The 21140-nt window shown below is 43.8% G+C and overlaps 1 protein-coding gene across 1 annotated transcript in view; it reads left to right on the top strand.

Moving 5' to 3' along the window:
• Positions 1-21140, top strand: part of ZNF407 (zinc finger protein 407) — a 764411-nt gene that overhangs the window by 494631 nt on the left and 248640 nt on the right. The window contains exon 6 of the mRNA XM_077270085.1: positions 5909-5992. Within this exon, the coding sequence (XP_077126200.1) occupies positions 5909-5992 (84 nt within the window). The remainder of the gene's footprint in view (positions 1-5908; positions 5993-21140) is intronic.

The raw sequence follows: 21140 nt of genomic DNA, 5'->3' as shown, positions 1-21140 counted from the left end.
GTGAACTTCATCCTCTGTTTCTGAGTGATAAAATCCATGGACAAATGTGTCCATGGTCTATCCGGAAATGGCAAAGGCACCAATTCCCCGGCCGGCCGATAATGAGAATTTTTAGAATGGGCACAAACCCCACACGCAGACACAAACCTTTTAACATCTGCAACAAAAGAGAGCCACCAGAAAATCCTAACAACTGCCTCCCGGGTGGCCGACATCCCAGGATGAGCACTCAATGCAGACTCATGAAACTCCCACAGGAGTCTAAGATGGAAGGATTGTTGTGCAAACAATTTACTTACCGGTTTATTACTGGGAGCCAGAGCCTGGGTCTCAAAAATCTTTCTCTCCAAATCAGACGAGATTTCAGCCACCATTACCCCAGGTTGAAGAATGGAGGATGTGGGTTCAGGTGGAGTCGCCAGATCAAAGCCTCGGGATAATGCATTTGCCTTAACATTCTTAGACCCTGGACGGAAGGTTGTGGAAAATTGAAACCGGGGGGGGGGGGGGGGAAGCGACCACCGGTCCTGCCTTGGGGGTCAACCTCTTGGCAGACTCGATATAGGCTAAATTTTTGTGATCGGTGATCACGGTGGCAGGATGAACAGCCCCCTCCAAAAAATGCCTCTATTCTTCAAAGGCCAACTTGCCTGCCAGAAGCTCTCTATTTCCCACATCGTAATTTCTCTCTGCAGAAGAGAACTTTCTGGAAAATAAGGCACAAGGCTTGAAGTTGGTCAGCGTAGTAGGACCCTGAGACAACACTGCCCCTACTCCCACTTCAGAAGTGTCGACCTCCACGATAAAAGGTCTAGACTGGTAGACTGGTCTGGCTGGATCAACACTGGGTCAGAAATAAAACACTTTTTTAAAGTCAGAAAATAAGTTTTTTGCTGACGTAGACCAATTCTTAACATAAGCCCCCTTGAGTGTGAGATCAGTCAGGGGCTTAACCATCTGCGAAAAGCCCTTAATGAACTTACGATAGTAATTTGTGAAGCCCAGAAAGCGTTGCTAACCCTTGAAATCATGAGGTTGAACCCAATCCGTAATAGCCTGAACTTTTTTCAGATCCATTCGAAATCCCTCTCAAGAGACAATCAAACCCAAGAAAGACAATTCCTGAACAAAGAACGGACACTTCTCCTACTTAGCATACAAATGGTTTTCTATAAGTCTCAGAAGAACCATTCACAGATGGTTCAAGTGGGTTTGACTATCAGGGGAGTACACTAAAATGTCATCGAGATAAATGACCACAAAGTGCCCAATCAGATCAGAAAAAACGACATTAATAACATTTTGAAAGACAGCAGGAGCGTTAGTCAGACCAAAAGGCATGACCAGGTTCTCAAACAGTGCTTCAGATGTGAGAAACGCCATTTTCCACTCATCCCCTTCATGAACCCTTATAAGGTTATAGGACCCCCGTAAATCAAGTTTGAAAAACCATTTGGCCCCCGAAAGTTGGGTACACAAATCTGGAATGAGGGGTAGTGGATATGTGTTTCTCACGGTATTCTTGTTAAGTTCCCAAAAGTCGAGGCACAGACGCAAAACACCATCTTTTTTTTTTGTTTAAACAAAAAGAATCCAGTGGCTGCAGGCAAGACAGATGGATGAATATGCCCTTTGTGGAGACTTTCTGCAGTATATTCCTTCATGGCTTGGTGCTCGGGCCCAGACAGATTAAACAAACAAGCATTGAGAAGTTTAGCCCCAGGAACTAAGTCAATGGCACAATCGAAAGGTCTATATGGTGGAAGCGCCTCAGCCTCGCGTTCGGAGAAAATGCCTTCAAGCTCCTTTAGGTACTCCGGAATACCCTCCAGACTGACAGACGACACAGATACATAATTTAACGAGGTGGACATTGGTACAGAATTGCAACACACACTGGTACAATTTGACCCCCATTGAACAATTTCCCCAGTTACCCAATCAATAACAGGGTTATGGCGTTGAAGGCAAGGCATACCTAATACCAAACCAACAGGGAAATTATTCAAGACAAAACAGCTTATGTTTGCCACATGAGCAGGGCCCACTCTTAATGAGAAGACCTCAGACACAAAACAGATTACCTCTTGAGTGAGAGGAGTCAATGGCCACCATCTTGACTGGAGACTCAATCCTAACTGTCCCTATCTTATATAGAGTCAGAATATGAGAGTCAATTAAATTGATGGTAGATCCACAGTCAACAAAAGTGGTAGTCAAAACGGGACCACCACCAACCTCCAACTCCACCTGGAGAGGGATTTTAGCAAATGAGGAAAATTGTACCTGGGAGTCTGGGCAACCTCCTTGATCATTACCCAGACTTGGGCGTTTTCCGACATCTTAGATGAGGACAAGGAGGACAGTAGTTTTTCCAGTGTCCCGGGGCTCCACAGTAGAAGCACAGCTGGTTATCGCTATGGTGTCTCCTCTCTCTCTCTCTCTCTTTGACCGACTTAGCTCCCACCTCCTTAGGTTCTGAAGAGGTGTCCCCTGAGCTGGAGTATAAAAGGGTTTCCTACTGCATCACCCCTCTGGCATGGAGCCTACGGTCCATACGGACATCCTGGGTCATGGCGTCCTCCAGGGTATCCGGGGGAGGATGCAACGCCAGTGCGCCTGCAAACGGTTGGACAGGCCTCTGCGGAACAACCCTCAAGGCGGCATCATTCCAGGATATGTCAGCTGCCCAGCGTCTGAACTCAGAACAAAATTATTCCGCTGAGTTCTTCCCCTGTCTCACACTCATCACCATGTAATCAGACAGACGCACTCTATCAGGCTCATCTTAAATATGCCCAAGAGCCTCAAAAACAGATCCACAGACATACGTTCCGGAGCGGAGGAAGAGAGAGAAAAAGCCCAAGCCTGTGGAGCCCCCCTTAATAAAGAAATAATAATTCCCACCCACTGACTTTCATTCCCAGAGGCACGCGGACACAGAGAGAAAAACAATATACACCCCTCTTTGAACACCCTGAATAATTTTTTGTCCCCAGAAAAGGTGTCGGGTAACTTAACAGGTGGTTCAGATGAAACTAAGGAAACATCTGTGGCACCCTCATCCCGAGCCCCAGAAGAAAAAGAACCCTGCACGGCATCATCATCTTCCCTCTCAAACTGTTGGTGTGACTGAGCCAGGGTTCTCTGCTCCACAGATAGTTTTTGCATAATTTGAGTGAGGCTATTCACTTGCTCAGAAAGAGGAAAAGAAAGTGCAAAACCCCGTTTAAATGTTCAGGTCACTGATAATATCAAGAACCCTGCTGCAAACTTACGACAGGGGTCTGTGCACGACATACAGAAGGACAGGGGGTGAGAGGGGAGCACTGCGGTGAGCGCAGGACCTGAAACATGTGACCACCAGGGGAGGGGCTGGAGGTGGAGCCAGATGCCGACTAGTGGCAGTGACCGGCGAAATCGGAGAGTAGTCTAAACATGCTGAATTCAAGCAAGGAGGTCAACGAAGTGCCAAACAGTGAGACACTGAGAGTGTTATGACCTGGTGGGTACGGAGCGGTACTGAGATGACCTGTTGGGTAAAACCGATCATGGACTCGCTTAGAGGAGGTAGCAGCTCCACAGACAGTAATCACTGATATGACCTAGTGAATACGGAGCAGCACTGAAATGACCTAGTGGGCAAAATAAAAGTAGTACTAGCTCTGAGGAGGTGGTAACTTTACTGACCGCAATCCCTACTCCTAACACCAACACTAGAAATAGCCGTGGAGCGTACCTAACTCTGCCTAGACGCCTCTGCACAGCCTAAGAAGTAGCTACCCCTGAAGATGGAAACGGAAAGCTATCTCGCCTCAGAGAAACCCCCAAAGGAAGATAGCCCCCAACAAATATTGACGGTGAGTGGAGAGGGAAATGACAAACATTCAATTCCTGTGAGGACAGGAAAGGAACCCTGTTCACAACCATGACAGGCTCGACATCGATTTGGGGCACCATGCAAAATCTCACCTTGTGGAGTATCTTGATCATGAGGAAGGTGAGAGATCAGCCTAAAACTAATTGGGGGAACTTGTTAATGATCTCAAGGCAGCTGGGACCACAGTAACCAAGAAAACCATTGGTAACACATTACGCCGTAAAGGTTTAAAATCCTGCAGTGCCCATAAGATACACCTGCTTAAGAAGGCACATGTGCAGGCCCGTCTTAAGTTAGCCAATCAACATCTGGATGATTCTGTGAGTGATTAGTAGAAGGTGCTGTGGTCAGATGAGACAAAAAATTATCTCTTTGGCATGAACTCAACTTGCCGTATTTGGAGGAAGAGAAATGCTGCTTATGACTTAACACCATCCCCACTGTCAAGCATGGAGGTGGAAACAGTATGTTTGAGGGTGTTTCCCTGCTAAGGGCACAGGACTCCTTCACCGTATCAATGGGAGAATGGATGGAGCCATGTACCATAAAAAATCCTGAGTGACAACCTCCTTCCTTCCGCCGGGACATTAAAAATGGGTCATGGCTGGATCTTCCAGCAAGACAATGACCCAAAACATACAGCCAAGGCAACAAAGGAGTTTCTCAAAAAGAAGCACATTAAGGTCATGAAGTGGCCTAGCTAGTCTCCGGACCTTAATCCCATAGAAAACTTATGGAGGGAGTAGAAGCTCTGAGTTGCCAAGCGACAGCCTCAAAATTTTAATGATTTAAAGATGATCTGCAAAGAAGAGTGGACCAAAACGCCTCCTGGAAAGTGCACAAACCTCATCATGTTTTGCCACCAAGTATTAAGTCTTGTTTGCCACAGGGGTGAAATACTTATTTCTCACTGCAAAACACAAATAAATTTATATAATTTGTACAATGTGATTTTCTGGATTTTATTTTTGATATTCTATCTTTCAATGTTAAAATGATTCTACTCTTAAAATTTATAGACTGTTCATGTCTTTGTCAGTGGGCAAACGTGCACAATCAGCAAGGGATCAAATACTTATTTCCCCTACTGTGTGTGTGTTTGTACGTACACACACGCACACACATGTATCTCACAGAGCTGTATGTTTAACTGCTTGTTTTTTCTCACTTTATTGTTAATTTGTCATAAGGTAAACTCAATAAGTTTAGAAGAGTTCTTAGGAAAAACTCAGACTGCGATGATAACAAATGACAAACTTGACGGTGCTGCATCAATATGACTGTGTAGCCATACTTCTAGCTATTGAGCCTTCACTTTCAGTATGACATTTTTTCATACTGTTCTGCAATCCATTGGCAGTCCGAATAGTCATCTTGAGTTACTATCTTTTAGTGGTGTAAACTAGAGACTAGCCACCCACACTGTACAATATCTGTCTCCTGCTACGTAGGGTTATAATAAATACCACAAGTTGTGTTTGTTTTCTTTTGCAGTTTTGTTTTAGTGCACTATATACAGACCATTATGATTAAGAAGACATAAAATTCATTTATTTTTCTTGTGAACACAAAAAGTAAATGTAATAATATAGACAAACATAACATGTAAGTAAATTCAGAACGTAATTGTATAATATGTACTCGTATTGTACATTTTAGACAATATTTAGTGTGCAAGCACAGGCCAGATGTATGGGAATTGTAGAAAAAAATCAGGATATGCATAAAAACTGTTCAAGTGCATAAAGCAGCCCCATCTGGAAGGCATCTAACAGAAATGAAGTTGTACAAAACCATTCCATTGATAATAAAGCTAATTTTTATGGGTCTGACAAGTATGTAATTATGTTCAGTGGTGCTTTTCAGATTTTATCACAGTCAATAAACCGCAGTGGTAATTTCATTCCCATTTGACATATTTACATGGAAACATTTGATTGGAGGAATTAGTAACCCTGAAAGCCTTGATAGATATGTTTTAACGATCTGTGACCTCTACAATCCCACATCTGTTTATTGTTGCAACAGGCGAGAAGTCGTTCTTGTGTGACCTTTGTGGCTTTGCTGGTGGGACACGTCACGCCCTTACTAAGCATCGGAGGCAGCACACAGGTTGGTCATCTTATCTTCTCTTCTGAATTGTCTATGTATTTTAACTCTTGTTCTCCTCTGGTCGGGTCTTAGAGCTGCAATCAATGTAAACCGTCAGTTTAACCAATATGGATAAATTCTACTAAGCTACCATTAACCCCTATGGTTGCTCTGCGGATACCACCATTGCTGTAGAATAAAACCATAGCAGTATTTTTGTGGGTCTCATTGGTAGTTCATACTCCCATTCACATAGATGACCTTTTATAGGTTCCTCATTGCTGTAGAATGTATAGATCCTAGCATTGTTATAGAGCAGCATTTACAGTGTATTGCAAGACCTTATGCAGATAATGTTCTTGGTTCTCCTTATGGCACTGAGCATTGTAGTGATCTGGTAACATGTGTATGTGGAAATTATAACCTGGGGAGGTCTCACAAAACAATCAGTCACCAGGTTTTTCTTGCCACCTCCAAGAGAAGCATATAATAGGGATAGAGATGCTTATTCTAGTGATGTGGCATTTATTGGCTTCTTGCTGTAGTTTTGATAAAAATCACTTTTTTCTGCAACTCTGCTAGTCTTCTCAATAGTGAGCTTAGATTTACCCTACTCTCTCCATTGATAGACAGCTTTGTCCCACATTGGCACGTTTCTGCCTATCAGTGGTGCGGGCATGTGTAGTTAGAGCGCTTGACTATCGAGGGCTACATTGAATAAACTCTTCTTTGAAAGGACTAGCAGAGCTGCAGCATACAAAATAGTATTTGATCAAAATTGTAGAAAGCAGCCTAGTTTGTGACAATGTGGTGCAATCAGGATCTCTGTCCCTACTTTATATTGCTCATTATGTTAAAGCCTACACTGCAGATCCTAATACTGGGCGATTCAAAAAGGACAGAGTAAAAGTTATGGCCTGTATTTAAAGTAACATCATTGTCAGATGGCCAGTGCCTGAAAATCAAAGCAAAACTTACTTAGTTGCCCAAAGTAGCCATTCACAACATGGCTTTCTTTTTTCAGAAGCGATGTACAATAACAAATTGTATTGTGGTACCGTGTTAGCCAGAAAAATCAATGTGAATACTTTTCTGCCAAATGATGACAGAAGTATATGTATCACTCCTAGAATACTTCTGTCATCATTGGGCAGAAAAGTATTCCCATCGATTTTTTCAGAAGCCAAATTTGAAAAGTAACTGCATATTGTCACAAAAGATATCGAAGCAGGAGAAAAAATTTTGCATGTGGAATTTGCAATAATGATGTCTGTTTTGATTGTACTGCGAGACTTTCAGAAGATATTTGGTAAATGTCCTCCACATAGAACCTGCATTTTGCAATTCTAAACCACTGGGTGTTTGTCGTGGAAAAAGTCCTGGCCCCCAAATAATTTACCGGAGATAGAGAGCAGGATTTGACCTGTGTACTAGTGTAGTCCTAGAAAGTCGAGTAGGCTGAGTAGTGTGGAACTATAGGTGCCTCCAATCACAGTATGGCGTATTTTATGAACATGTCTGCTGTGTAAGCCATACATAGTACATCTCCTTCAGGAGCTGACACCAGAACACAGACTGAAACTATGTGACTTTTGCATTGTTCTACAGGAACAATTGGAAGAAAATGAATTTGCTGACAGGGTGGCGTTCAGCAATGAGGCTACCTATCACCTTAGCGGGAAGGTCAATCGCCACAATGTTAGGATTTGTGGCTCAAAAAAATGATTAGGTGCAAAATCAACGGTCCCTTCTCTTTTCCTGAGGATACTATTATTGACCACTCCTACCTGGACGTATTGAATGGTTCATGCCACAGATGAACTAGGTTTTGCAGATCTTCTTTTATCAGCAGGATGGTTCACAATTACATTTTAATTTGGATGTTAACCGATCACTGAATGAAACTTTACGGGAATGTTAGATCAGCTGTGGCAGAAACAGTGATTCACCATTGTTGCTCTTTACTACACGATCAACAGATTTAACACCCTGCAACTTCTTTCTGAAGGGCTACATCTAGGACTCAGTTCATCTGTCCCAGCAGGTTCTGGACAAGAACGACCAGAGACAGCGAATCACTGAAATGTTAGAGTCCATATCCGAGTATATTGAACCAATGAGAGAAAAAGCACCAGGAGAACCAAAAGTAAAATATGGTAACAACTTTATTAAATACAAGAATGTAGACATATAAAAACACAGAAAAAACACAGGATAGATGACAGGGAACACACCATAAAGGTGGCACCACAGGAACCAGCAGGCAAACCACAGTACAAGAGCATCAATAAGCCTAAATCATGTGCACCCAAATAAGGTAAACATACATACGGTATATCCCAATATGTTTGGACAAATGCCAATAATGAGGGGCACCAATAAGGAGTGACTATATCCAAAAGAGGACATGTAGAGATGCAAAAAAGTAACAATAAAGAAGATAATACCTGCGGGACCGTGATGCCACCCACCCCAACGCCGCGTTTCGGCCTCGTGCCTTCGAGGCCGGAAGAAGGCACGAGGGCTCCTTCTATGAACTCTGAGCTTTAGTTTATTTCATACATTTGGATTCAGATCAAGTGATTGGCTGGGCCATTCTAGCAGCTTTATTTTCTTTCTTTGAAGCAAGAGATTCCTTGGCTGTGTTTGAAATGTCCACACTTTTTCTATCTTCACCATTCTGGTAGATGGAAGCAGAATTGTATCAAGAATGTCTCAATACATTTGCCCATTCATCCTTCCTTCAATCATATGAAGTTTGCCATTGCCATATGCTGAAAAACAGCCCCACACCATTTTGTTCCCACCTCAAAACGTCACTGTTTGTATGGTGTTTTGGGGGTAATACAGTTGTGCTCAAAAGTTTACATACCCTGGCAGAATTTTTGCTTTGTTGATCTTTTTTTCAGAGAATATGAATGATAACACCAAAACTTTTTCTTTACTCATGGTTAGTGGTAGGGGGGAAGCCATTTATTGTCAGGCTATTATGTTTCTATTTTAAAATCATAATGACAACCCAAAACATCCAAATGACCCTGATCAATTGTTCACATACCCCATTTCTTAATACCGTGTATTGCCCCTTCTAACATCAATGACAGCTTGAAGTCTTTTGTGGCAGTTGTGGATGAGGTTCTTTATTTTCTCAGATGGTAAAGCTGCCTACTCTTCTTGACAAAAAGCCTCCAGTTTCTGTAAATTCCTGGGCTGTCTAACATGAACTGTGCACTTGAGATCTCCCCAGAGTGGCTCAGTGATATTGAGGTCAGGAGACTGGGATGGCCACTCCAGTTCACTTTGTTCTGCTGTAGCCAATGACAGGTCGACTTGGCCTTGTGTTTTGGATCATTGCCATGTTGGAATGTCCAACTATGTCCCATGCGCAGCTTCCGGGCTGATGAGTGCACATTTGCCTCCAGTATTTACTGATAACGTGTTGCATTCATCTTTCCTTCAACTTTGACCAAGTTTCCTGTGCCTTTGTAGCTCACACATCCCCAAAACATCAGCGATCCACCTCCGTGCTTTACAGTAGGAATGGTGTTCCTTTCATCATAGGCCTTGTTGACCTCTCTCCAAATGTAACGTTTATGGTTGTGGCCAAAAAGTTCAATTTTGGTCTCATCATTCCTAATTACCTTGCTCCAGAAGTTTTGAGGCTTGTCTCTATGCTGTTTTGTGTGTTGTAGGTGTGATACTTTGTGGCATTTGCACAGTAATGGCTTTCTTCTGGTGACTCGACCATGCAGCCTATTTTTCATCAAGTGCCTCCTTATTGTGCATCTTGAAACAGCCACCCCTCTAGCTTTCAAAGAGTCCTGTATTTCAGCTGATATTATTTGTGGAGTTTTCTTTGCATCTCGAACAATTTTCCTGGCAGTTGTGGATGACATTTTTGTTGGTCTTCCTGACCGTGGTTTTGTTTTTACAGAGCCCCTAATTTTCCATTTGTTAATCACTGTTTGAATGCTGCTGACCAGCATTATCAGTTCCTTGGATATCTTTTTGTATCCCTTTTCTGTTTTATACAGTTCAGCTACCTTTTCCTGTAGATCTGTTGACAATTTTTTTGCTTCTTGGACAACTTTTCTGATAATTATTTTCCCGTCTCTGTCTGAAATCTTGCGCACCAGGTTGTGGTTGGTTTATAGTGAAATTATGTTCTTTCCACTTCTGGATTATGGCCCCAACAGTGCTCACTGGAACCTTCAGTAGTTAAGAAATTCTTCTATAACCAATGCCATCAGTTTGTTTTGCAACAATAAGGTTGCAGTGGTCTTCACAGCTCACTTATTTTACACATTATGGATGTTTCTTGTGTGACAGCTTGTTAATGAGACCATTTTTATAGGTCATCGGTTGAACCAGCTGATATTTTTCACTAAGGGGCATGATTTCTTTCTGATTTCTGATAGATTTCAACTGGTATCATGACCTTCGATGGCTTTTTGCACTTCTTTAATCAGGTGTTCAATAGTTTTGTCCTGTATCATTTGAAGAGGAAATTTGCAGTTTTTAAACCATTTTTTCTGCTTTCAAAAAAATGGAAATTGCCTCTTCAGAGAACAAGAGGGCTAGTTCTAGTCCTCCTCCTCTCTGGAGAGTCAATATGCATATTTAATTTACCAGAGGAGCTTTGCACAGCGAATAAGCCTCCTTACATTGGCATGCCAGGGCCAAAATATTACTGTCAAGAAGGATAACCATTCCCCCTTAAAAAAAATAGAAATGTTAATAATTTATTTTTAACAAAATGTAAAGTGAATGGACAAAAGAGAAATCTAAATCAAATCAATATTTTGTGTGACTACCCTTTGCATCAAAGAATAATTTCCTCTAGGTACCCTTGCACACAGAAAGAACTCTGAAGACAGGTTGTTCCAAACATCTTTGAGAACTAACCACAGATCTTCTGTGGATGTAGACTTGTGTAGATCCTACTGTCTATTCATGTAATGCCAGAGAAACTTGAAATTGAGATCAGTGCTCTGGGGAAAATATTATCATTTTGAGGACTTCTTGTTCTTCTTTACTCTGAAGATAGTTTTTAATAATATTGACTGTGTCTTTGGGGTCGTTGCCGAGCAGCTGCATACATTTGGAACCAATCAAACGCCTCACTGATTGTATTAGGCTGCTTTTACACATCAGGTTTTTTGTTTCAGGCTAAATCCGGCTCTTCCGAGAAAAACTGTAATCGGAAAAGTGAAAAATCAGAACCGTTTTTTCCCCCATTGACTTGTATTAGCGCCGGATTGCGCCGGATGGCCCAGCGTTCCTTCCGGTTTGATGCCGGATCCGGCGTACAATCGATTCCGGTGTCTGGAAAAAACGTCTACTGTAACGTTTTTTGTCTGCGGCGAAAAAGCCGGAAGGGCTGGATCCGGCCTTTCCGGCTTTTCGCTGCAATGCATGTCTATGGACGCCGGATAGCACTGGATCCGGAAAAAGGCGGATCCGGCGGCCTGATCCGGCTTTTTACACTGAGCATGCTCAGAAACTATGGGCCTGCCCCCAGGACACACATATAAAGCAATGCCATTGAGGCCTTCACTCATTTCCAGCCATACTGCCAGCCAGAGAGACCACAAGAGAGACACACCCTGCCAAGACAGAAGAACAAAGGAGCCAGAGAGCAGAGCCAGCAACAAACCTGCCACAGAGGCCTGCCAGCTATAACCTGCCACAGAGGCCTGCCAGCTATAACCTGCCACAGAGCCCAGCCAGCTCTCCTGCCACAGAGGCCAGCCAGCTCTCCTGCCACAGAGGCCTACCAGCTATAACCTGCCACAGAGGCCTGCCAGCTATAACCTGCCACAGAGCCCAGCCAGCTCTCCTGCCACCGAGGCCTGCCAGCTATAACCTGCCACAGAGGCCTGCAAGCTATAACCTGCCACAGAGCCCAGCCAGCTCTCCTGCCACAGAGGCCTGCCAGCTATAACCTGCCACAGAGGCCTACCAGCTATAACCTGCCACAGAGCCCAGCCAGCTCTCCTGCCACAGAGCCCAGCCAGCCAAGCCGTACCAGAGCAGACATGTCTTCTTCTGGGAGCCCTCCTCCCCGTCAGCAGCGCACTAAAGTAAATATGTTTTTAACATAATTTTGCTCTCGCTCCCTCGCTGTCTTGTTTGTGTGTGTGTGTGGGTGTGTGTGTGTGTATGTATGTATGTCTGTGTGTCTATGTGTGTCTGTTTGTGTATGTATGTCTGTGTGTGTATGTGTGTGTGTGAATGTATGTCTGTGTGTGTATTTGTGTATGTATGTGTATATATTAATGTATTTTGTCATTTTGCATCTTTGTAGGAAGCTGCTAAAGCTGCTACCATAGTCCAAGAGGTGCTCCCCGAAGAAGAGGGAAGGGGTGGAGAAACACTTGGAGAGGAATCACAATTGGTATGTTTCTTTCATGTATTGCGGAACCACAACCTAACACTACACACAACACATAACACAAGATACTTACAGATAGAACACAACACATACAAACTGATACATTCAGACATCACACAACACATAAAAAAGTTATCATTATAGATATCACATTGCACACAACACATAGAAAGGCTACCTACAAGCACATAATTTTTATGTTATTTTTCTTCTAGAGTTCGGATTCTGGTGCTCAATCGAGAGGTCCTTCCAGTGGCTCCCAGGGTCGTCGTCGTGAGAGTCGTGGCGGCCGTCGTCGTGTAAGCTTTTTTTTTTTTTTTTTTTTTTGGAGGTTTTCTATGCTTACAATTTTGTGTTAATTTATTTTTCCCTTTATTATAACAGGTTTCACAGCGTGCTCCTGATTCTGACGGTGAGGAGGTCGGCCTTGATATTGACCTCCTCATCGATCTTGTCCGAGACAGGGAGCCGCTGTGGAACATGGGTGACCACCGCCATGCTGATATCTCAGTGACCCGTCGAATCTGGGAGCAAATCTGCCAAGAACTTATAGCGAGATGGGAGGACCTTGATGTTCAGGCCCAGAATCAAGAACGTAAGTATCCACAGTTCACTTTTGTTGATGCATTCTAAGTATTGTTTCTAATCAAGTTCTGTTTCTCCTTTTTTAACAGGTGAGAGGATTGTGAAAAGGTGGCGGTCGATCAGGGATCGCTTTAAGAAGGAGTTCAACAAAGAGATGCGGGCCCCGAGTGGATCTGGAGGACGCAGGAGCAAATACAAGTGTGCCCAAGCCCTGTCGTTCCTCAGGTCAACGATGGTGACACGAAGGTAAATATTACCCACCACATGCACTCACAAATGTTTAACATGTCTAAACCTCTTTTGCTCTTTCAGCCAGGGCCATGCTATGACAGTATATTAATTGTTTGTTTTTCTCTTTTGTTCCACAGCACCGTCGGGAGCACTCGGGAGCCTGCAGCACAGTTGAACCCTTCTGCGGCGATCCCTCAGGAGGCTGCCACCGAGGGACACTTTGACAGTGAGGAACCCTCTGCACCTTCCCAATCTGCACCTTCCCACTCTGCACCTTCCCACTCATCGGATCCCTCTGTCCCATCCACGAGCGCTGGAGCATCCTGGCCGGTTCCATTGCATGTATCTGCTGGTGAGGATATATCGTTTCCTGTACCCCACCCCTCTGCTGCAGCCACCTCTAGTACACCTGTAGCATCGGGGCGCCTTCGGCAGAGGGGTCAGGTACAGAGTTATGCGCCCGAGTTCTTACACCTGAACGCATCATTCCAGAACTGTCTGAAAGTTTTGTCCGAGCAAATGGCTGCAGGTTTTAATTTAATAAATAAAAGTATACTCGAGATGCATACACTTCTGTTAACGATGCGTTCAGAGGCAAGACAGTCACCGAACAACTCTTTTTTCCAGTCGGTACTTGAGCAAATGGAGACGCTATCTGCTTCTCAGCAGATGCAAATAATGGAATCCTGCCAGTCTACTCTAGCGCTCATTGCCTCAAGAGCAGAGAGTCTTGCCACCCATGCTGCAACTGCCCCCCCCTTCCTCCACTGTCCATCACTACAGCCACTTCCATCCTCCTGACCCGTACCACCAAACTGTCCGTGCCCCATCCCACCAACCTCACCATCACCCACATCGTGCCCGTGCCCCGTCCCAACAGCCACAACACTTCCAGCGTTCCCATGCCCCTTCCCACCAGCCACACTACCAGCCTCCCGCCCGTGCCCCTTCCCACCAGCCACAGTACCAGCCTCCCGCCCGTGCCCCTTCCCACCATCCACACTACCAGCCTCCCACCCGTGCCCCTTCCCACCAATATGATGATCCCGACCCATACCATTTAGCATCTACTTCATTCTCGCCTCCTCTCCCTGCCCACTTCCAACAGCCTCTATCACCTCCTTCCCAACCCTCTTCACCCATCACTGCTTCTGCCTCCCAATCCTCCCAAAACATCACCTACACCCCTCCATCCTACCAAATTTCTAACCCCAATCCCACTTTCTTGTCCACCCGCTCAGTTGCCTTCTCCACTCCTTCACCACTACCTATTGATCCTTCCCCACCACCAACACATTCCTCTCTCCACACTCCCACTGTCAAAGTGTCCCTATCCGACAGCCCCTCCAGCACTATCTCCATCCCGACTTATTCCAATCTGTAGTTTGTTTTGTATGCTGGAAAAAAAAATTTTTGTCTCAAAATATAAGTTTGGTTTTGATATTTAAAAAAATGTTTTTTTTAATAAAACTTTGTTGTTTACAGCTACCTTGAATTTATTCTTTATAAGGTATAGATTAACACACTTTGGTTAAACAAGGTTTATTGGTCAGAGGTAAAATACTTTGGGTACAACCCAAACAGATGCACAACTTGGGTAAAAGGTAAAACCAAACAGGTACACATCTTGGGTAAAAGGTAAAAACAAACAGGTACACAACATGGGTAAAGGACAGTTATTACTAGGTAAAGTGTTTAATCTCTCTCATCCTGCCAGTGTATTCTTCCTTCGGGTGAAATAAAATATTCTGCAAAGTGATCCCGTATTCTGGAAACAGTGGCAGAACTTCTATACGTTTGGTTGCTATAATCAGCCAAGGTGGTTTCTGCAGAGTGGTCCTCAATGGAAAGCTGTTCCTTGGATATAACATAATTGTGTACGACAACACACGCTTTCACTACCTCATCCACAGTGTCTGTCTTCAAGTTAATGGATGTCAGGAGAACTCTCCATTTGGCGGTTAAGATCCCAAACGCACACTCCACCATTCTCCGTGCACGTGTGAGTCGGTAGTTGAAAATTCTTTTAGTATTGTTTAAACCACGGCTGGAGTAGGGTTTCAAAAGATGTTCTGAAAGCTGAAAAGCTTCATCCCCAACACAAACAAAAAGCATTGGTGGCTCAGAGGTTTGAGGCAGTGGTCTAGGGGGGGGAATTGAAAGGTTTGTCCATACAAATGCCGCCCCATAGAAGACAGTTTGAAAACTTGAGAATCATTAGAGCGGCTATACACCCCAATATCCACCGCAACAAATTTGTAATCCGCATCGGCGATGGCCATCAGCACGATGGAAAAGTACTTTTTATAGTTGAAAAACTGAGATCCAGAACCAGCCGGTTTCACGATACGGATATGTTTCCCATCCACCACGCCCAAGCAATTGGGAAACTGACACACTTCCTGGAATCTGTCAGCAACTTCCAACCATGTCTGCATTGTGGGATGTGGAATGAATTCGTCGTGCAGAGAGTCCCACACAGCACGGCAAGTGTGCCTCACTATTCTAGATATGGTTGAAATTCCCAGTCTGAACTGAAAATGTAGTGAAGACAGGGATTCTCCAGTTGCTAGGAATCTGTGAACAAAAGCAAGGCAGAAATTACTGCAAATTCAAAATATCAATCAATGAAAGTACGCTACAAGAGTAGATCCAAAAAGAATGCTTACCGAAGAGTGACCATCAGACGCTCAGCAGGTGTAATGGAGAATCTGCAATAGGTATCACTCCTTATTAGATGTTCAACCCGCTCCACCAATACATCAAAGTTCTCAGCTTTCATCCGCATATAGCTGAAAAACTTGTCAGGGTCTCCTCATAGCTCCATGTATATAGTAGAAAAGACTCCCCGCGTCATTCTCTGTGCCGTGATGGGGTGGATCCACAAACGGCGCAGACGCATGACGCGCTTTCTCTCTCGCTCCTTCTCAAGAACAATTGCTTTCAATCGATTCGCTTCCACGATGAAATCCACGTTGTTCTGCAGAATCTTCGCAATAATGCCGTCCATCTTGCTCCTCTCAAACCTGTCACAGATGGGCTGTAGGAACACTGTATATATAGTTATCAGTGGGCCAATCACATTTTTAGCCTTTCAGGGGGCGTTTTTAGAAACCGGATCCATCAAAAACCGGATGGAAAACCGGACGAAACGGATGACAACCGGATGAGACTGATCCGGTTTCTCGCCAGATCCGGACACCTGATCCGGCTAAAAAATGGATCCATCTCATCCGGTTTTTACAAAATAAGCCGGATCCGATGCTGCGGCGCGACGCCGGAACCGGCATGCGGCGAAAAACCTGATGTGTGAAAGCAGCGTTACATGATGCATAAGCATTGGCCTCTGTTTGTCCATTTCTGGGTGTCCTCAATGCTGAGAATGTTGAAGACCAAAGATGCAGTGGTAGGCCAAGGAAACTTTATGCAGAAGATGAAAGACACATCCTATTTACTTCTTTTCGAAATAGGAAGATATCTAGCAGTGCCATCAGCTCTAAACTGGCAGCAACTAGTTGGATCCAGCTACAACCATCCACCGTTCTGAGAATTCTGGTCAAAAGTTGTCTTTATAGAAGCATTGCTGCCAAGTATCCATACTATTGACATGAAAACGATACCAAGTCACTCAACTACTGTATGCACAAAAACATTGGAACAGGTGTGGAAAAAGATGGCAAATTAATTTATTGTACTGATTTAATCTAAATGTTAAATATTTGTTTTTAACATTTGCTGGAGAATGGTGCAATAATGATGGTCTGCAAGCAACATTGAAGAATGGTGGACTGTTCTTTGCAGTTTTGATGCTGCATTTCAGCAAATGGAGTTAGAGAGGTCAGGATTATTGTTGTTTTCATTGCTTCCTTATACACCTTCTGGCATAGTGCTCTATCTATATATGCACTGTGACACAGATTGTCCTTGATAAAAAACTGATAGGAATGAATCTTGTAATGTGGAATGCAACCTGTTAAATTTCTGCTGGAAAAATAAAGACACTTAAGTGTCTCCATTTACTTTATAGAGTTGGGACCCTTTGAAGTTTACTTTATGCTGCTGTCAGATGGGGCAGCAAAACCTGGTTGACAGATTCTCTTTAAATTTGTTTCCAAGTGACAATAGCACTTGCTATTACATGGGTCATTGTTCAACTTTCCTAGGCCCTAATTGACAAATTAGACTAGTTTTGAACATGACTGGATATCCTATTTGGCACTGTAGACATATAAATGAAGGACATGTGACTCAACTTCCTGGTAGAACCAATCAAAATGTGCTCATGCTGGTCAGAGGGATCAGAGAGTGGCTATTAAATATTAAATGCCTTTATGTTCTTCTACTAGGTTATGGGTGGCAGTGTTGTGACTTTTTTGGGAAAAGGAAAGCCTTCTATATTCGCGTATTAATACTAGGTAAAGTAACTATTACAGGGTGAAGAGTGGGGGTGCACTGCTGGAATTTCTGTGGGATACAATGCTGCTGTAGCGCTATACTCATCATAGAGACAGACTGTTTGTGCTTCTGGGTGGGCTTGTGGGCAGGTCTTTCCTTGGTTTCTTTGGCTTGAAGCAAGAAGATAAGACTCTGCCTACAGGCCCGCCCCGGAGCATGGGCACATCATTAACTGAAAACTTCTAACACCGATTACACAAGAACTGCAAGATGGATTTCTTTACCACAGATATAATTTTAATCAGTATAACACTGCCAACCTGACAGTGTCTGTAATTTACTTAGCAATATCCTTCTGGCAGGTTCACTTTAAGGTAATTAAATGACATGTAAATCATGAAAATAGTTCCATTGTACTTTATTCCTTTTAATACATATAAGCGCCTACAAGCAAAATGTAACACCGGCATCCCTTCATGGTTCCTTTCCCTCCACCCAGCAGGGATGCCGACATGCTCATAGTCACTGCCGCTTAGTCGCATCTCTTGTTTCGGCTTCCTGGTTTCAGGGCTTGCCTGAATCTCCCGACAATTAGCTTAGGGCATGCTTGTGCTCCCCTTTCTTAAAAGGGCAGCACTTGCACTACAGAAATGTTCCCAGCCTATAGCTGGCAGTCGTTAGGTATTTAAAGTACCCTCCCCTGTAGGGAGGTGCCTGAGCAACTTTAGTGTGTCTTAACCCTCTAGTTCTTTGTTAGGTCCTGTGTTCCTGTACCCATCCTGCTATCCTGTATCAGAGTCTGTTCTGTGTTTTTATACCCGTCCTGCAACTCTGTACCAGAGTTTGTCCTGTGTTCCTGTAATTGCCCTGTCTGAACAAGCCGTTCTGTTCAAACCCGAAACCTGATCGGAAAACCCTCATGTCTGAATCCGCACCAGTATCTATTCTGCCAGTGATCCTGATCCTGTCATGTCTGCTACTCTGAGTCCATACCCGCTGTAAGGCTGCAGTAGCATCATACGCAGTGAAGAAGCAGTGACCCACAAATTCAAACACAAAAGTCTCTTTTAATGTGTTTCTTCACAGCATTAAAGTCCAATTCACATAAATGCATATAACTTCAGTGGATTTTATCAGTGACCAGTTTACACCAGTTCAAAGCAATACATATCACATGGCTTTAGATTTGCGGTCCCTAAGCAGGCCAGACTTCCCTTGTCCAGTTTCCCTGGGCGACCGCACGCCATCTCACAGTCTCTATACGTCTCCATACACACAGCCTCTTATGTTGCAGACACTACACATGCCAGCCCTGTCCTGCATCGCTGTATCAGTCTCTTACAGACTCTTCACTCACACAGTCGTACACAGTTCAGGATATCCTCCGGATAGCAGCCGGGCACCATATCCACCTGTTTGCAATCGTTGCACATGCTAGTCCTCTTTCAGGCACAGGACATCCACCTGCGGGCACAGGACTGTCCACATCCAACTCCTTCGGGCACAGGACATCCGCCTCCGGGCACAGGACTGTCCACGTCCGAGACCAGTACCATGGACGACTTGCATCTCTGTGTACGCTGCGGGTGCCAGGCTATTCAGCTGCCCTGGGTGCTGGCTCTGCTGGCCTCTGCCTCCATGCACTCTGCAGACCAGCACACACCAGACTGACACTGACGTGCACCTTGCACACCTGGCCTGACTTGACCTGATACCTGACACACCCATACCCCTTAATGCAGGGTTTTTAAACACACACACAAACCTGTGGCCTTCAGCCACCTGGAAAACCCGGACCGGAAATCCGTGACTCTCATGCACACCTATGGACGTCATCCGTCTGCATGCACATTCTGGGGAGAACAAACAGTGCCCCCTAGCTGTATCAGAGGCCACAGCCTCACACCGCATTTTTGACCCTTGGGGTCAGCTGGCTTCTTCAGTACCGGGGACTGACCTGGAGTGGTACCTGGTGGCTACCTGCAGCTCAAGCCTAATCTCACCATCTGAGGCTTTAGTGAAGACCAGGTAGCCGCTTAGTTACACCCATGATCCACATTCAGCTCTGAGAGATGGTTGTGATCCACATCCAGTTCCCATTCCCCTCACAGTAGTAACAACCAGAGCCCCAATAACTGGTATAATGACAACCAAAGCTTTTTCCACAGAAATCGCACTGAGGCAGAATATTAACATCCAAGGGTTCCCACAATACCTCCATTCAGGATATTCAAAATCAAGCACTTCCATTGCACTGTCGCATCCAGTTTCGAGCACCTCCTCTATTTTCCTTTTGCCCACTTATCATACTTTAATTATGTCTAAACCATCACGACCAGTAAATACGCATCCAGATCTGCTCCTCGGACTACTCACAAAAGTCACCACCTGTAGACCTGCTCTTCAAAGCTCTTCACTGGACCTTGTTCTAATGAACTAAGCTGGCAGACAGCTGCGATCCACAAATTGGACCGCTGTTTTAGAGCATGTTGTTCAGTTTGTATGGGAGCACAATCAGGACAGATTTTCTGTTCATGAGTCTGGAAAAGCTGAATAACAAGCTAGATAATCTTGTTTTTTGTTTTTCGAGAATCATGTTTAACTGAAATGTCTTAATGTAATTTCTAATTTATTTACGATGTTTGTAGTTTTGGTGATAGTGAGGGGTGCTCTTTACATATAGTTAATGGATCTGTGCCAGGATGACGCTGCTTTCCTTTTATATGGAGTATGTAGGAAATAAGGAGTGTAATTTGCGGTCCAGCTACATGAAAGATGTGGCATAAAATAATCGACTGTCTTCTTGTTAAACTCTAGTAGAAAAATGCTAATTTCCTTGTCATGTCTGAGGTTTGAAAATCACGTAAGGCACTTCTTTGTGGGTGACAAGAACGTCACATGCATTGACATGCCTTCAGGTTTAAAACATTTCTGGCCACAATATATACGTTAAATACTATGTAATGCCCATCCATATAAACACAGCCTGCTGCTGTTGCAAACGATCAAATATTCTAAAACTTCTAAGTTTAGGCATTTAGCATCATTTTAATTGCAACTTTTATTAATTTTCTACCTTGGAGAGACAAGTCTTACTTTTCTGACTTCCATGAATTAAAAGCAGTCTTTCAACTACGATCATAGAAGCACCTAGTCAGTTCATCATTCATTTGAAGATTGCTTTGTACTTCATAGGCTACACAGTCTTGACAGCTTCAAGAGACATCATGACATATAGTAGTATTTTGTTCAATCAACAGCATAGCCACCTCCAATTATACCGGAGATGATTGACAAATAGCTACCAAACGGAACTTCTGAATTATGTGACTGTCTCCGCTGTGAAGGATATATGTGGCATAAATGACTAGGAATTGTTTTTTTACTAAACCTGACAAGTAACATTCATTAATTATAGGGAAAGTAATAAGAGCGAATGCATCAGAGAGATTTTACATTGCCATTTTAACAAGCGCTACTCGATTTCAAGACAAAAATATTGAAATGCATCTTGGGAAAACCATTTTTTTTTTTTATTATTATTTATACCACTGTAAGACTTTA

Source organism: Ranitomeya variabilis, chromosome 6 (assembly GCF_051348905.1).
Source record: "Ranitomeya variabilis isolate aRanVar5 chromosome 6, aRanVar5.hap1, whole genome shotgun sequence".
In the NCBI taxonomy this organism is placed as follows: domain Eukaryota; kingdom Metazoa; phylum Chordata; class Amphibia; order Anura; family Dendrobatidae; genus Ranitomeya; species Ranitomeya variabilis.
Note: the sequence above shows the minus strand (reverse complement) of the source record. Positions and strands in the feature narration are given on the sequence as shown.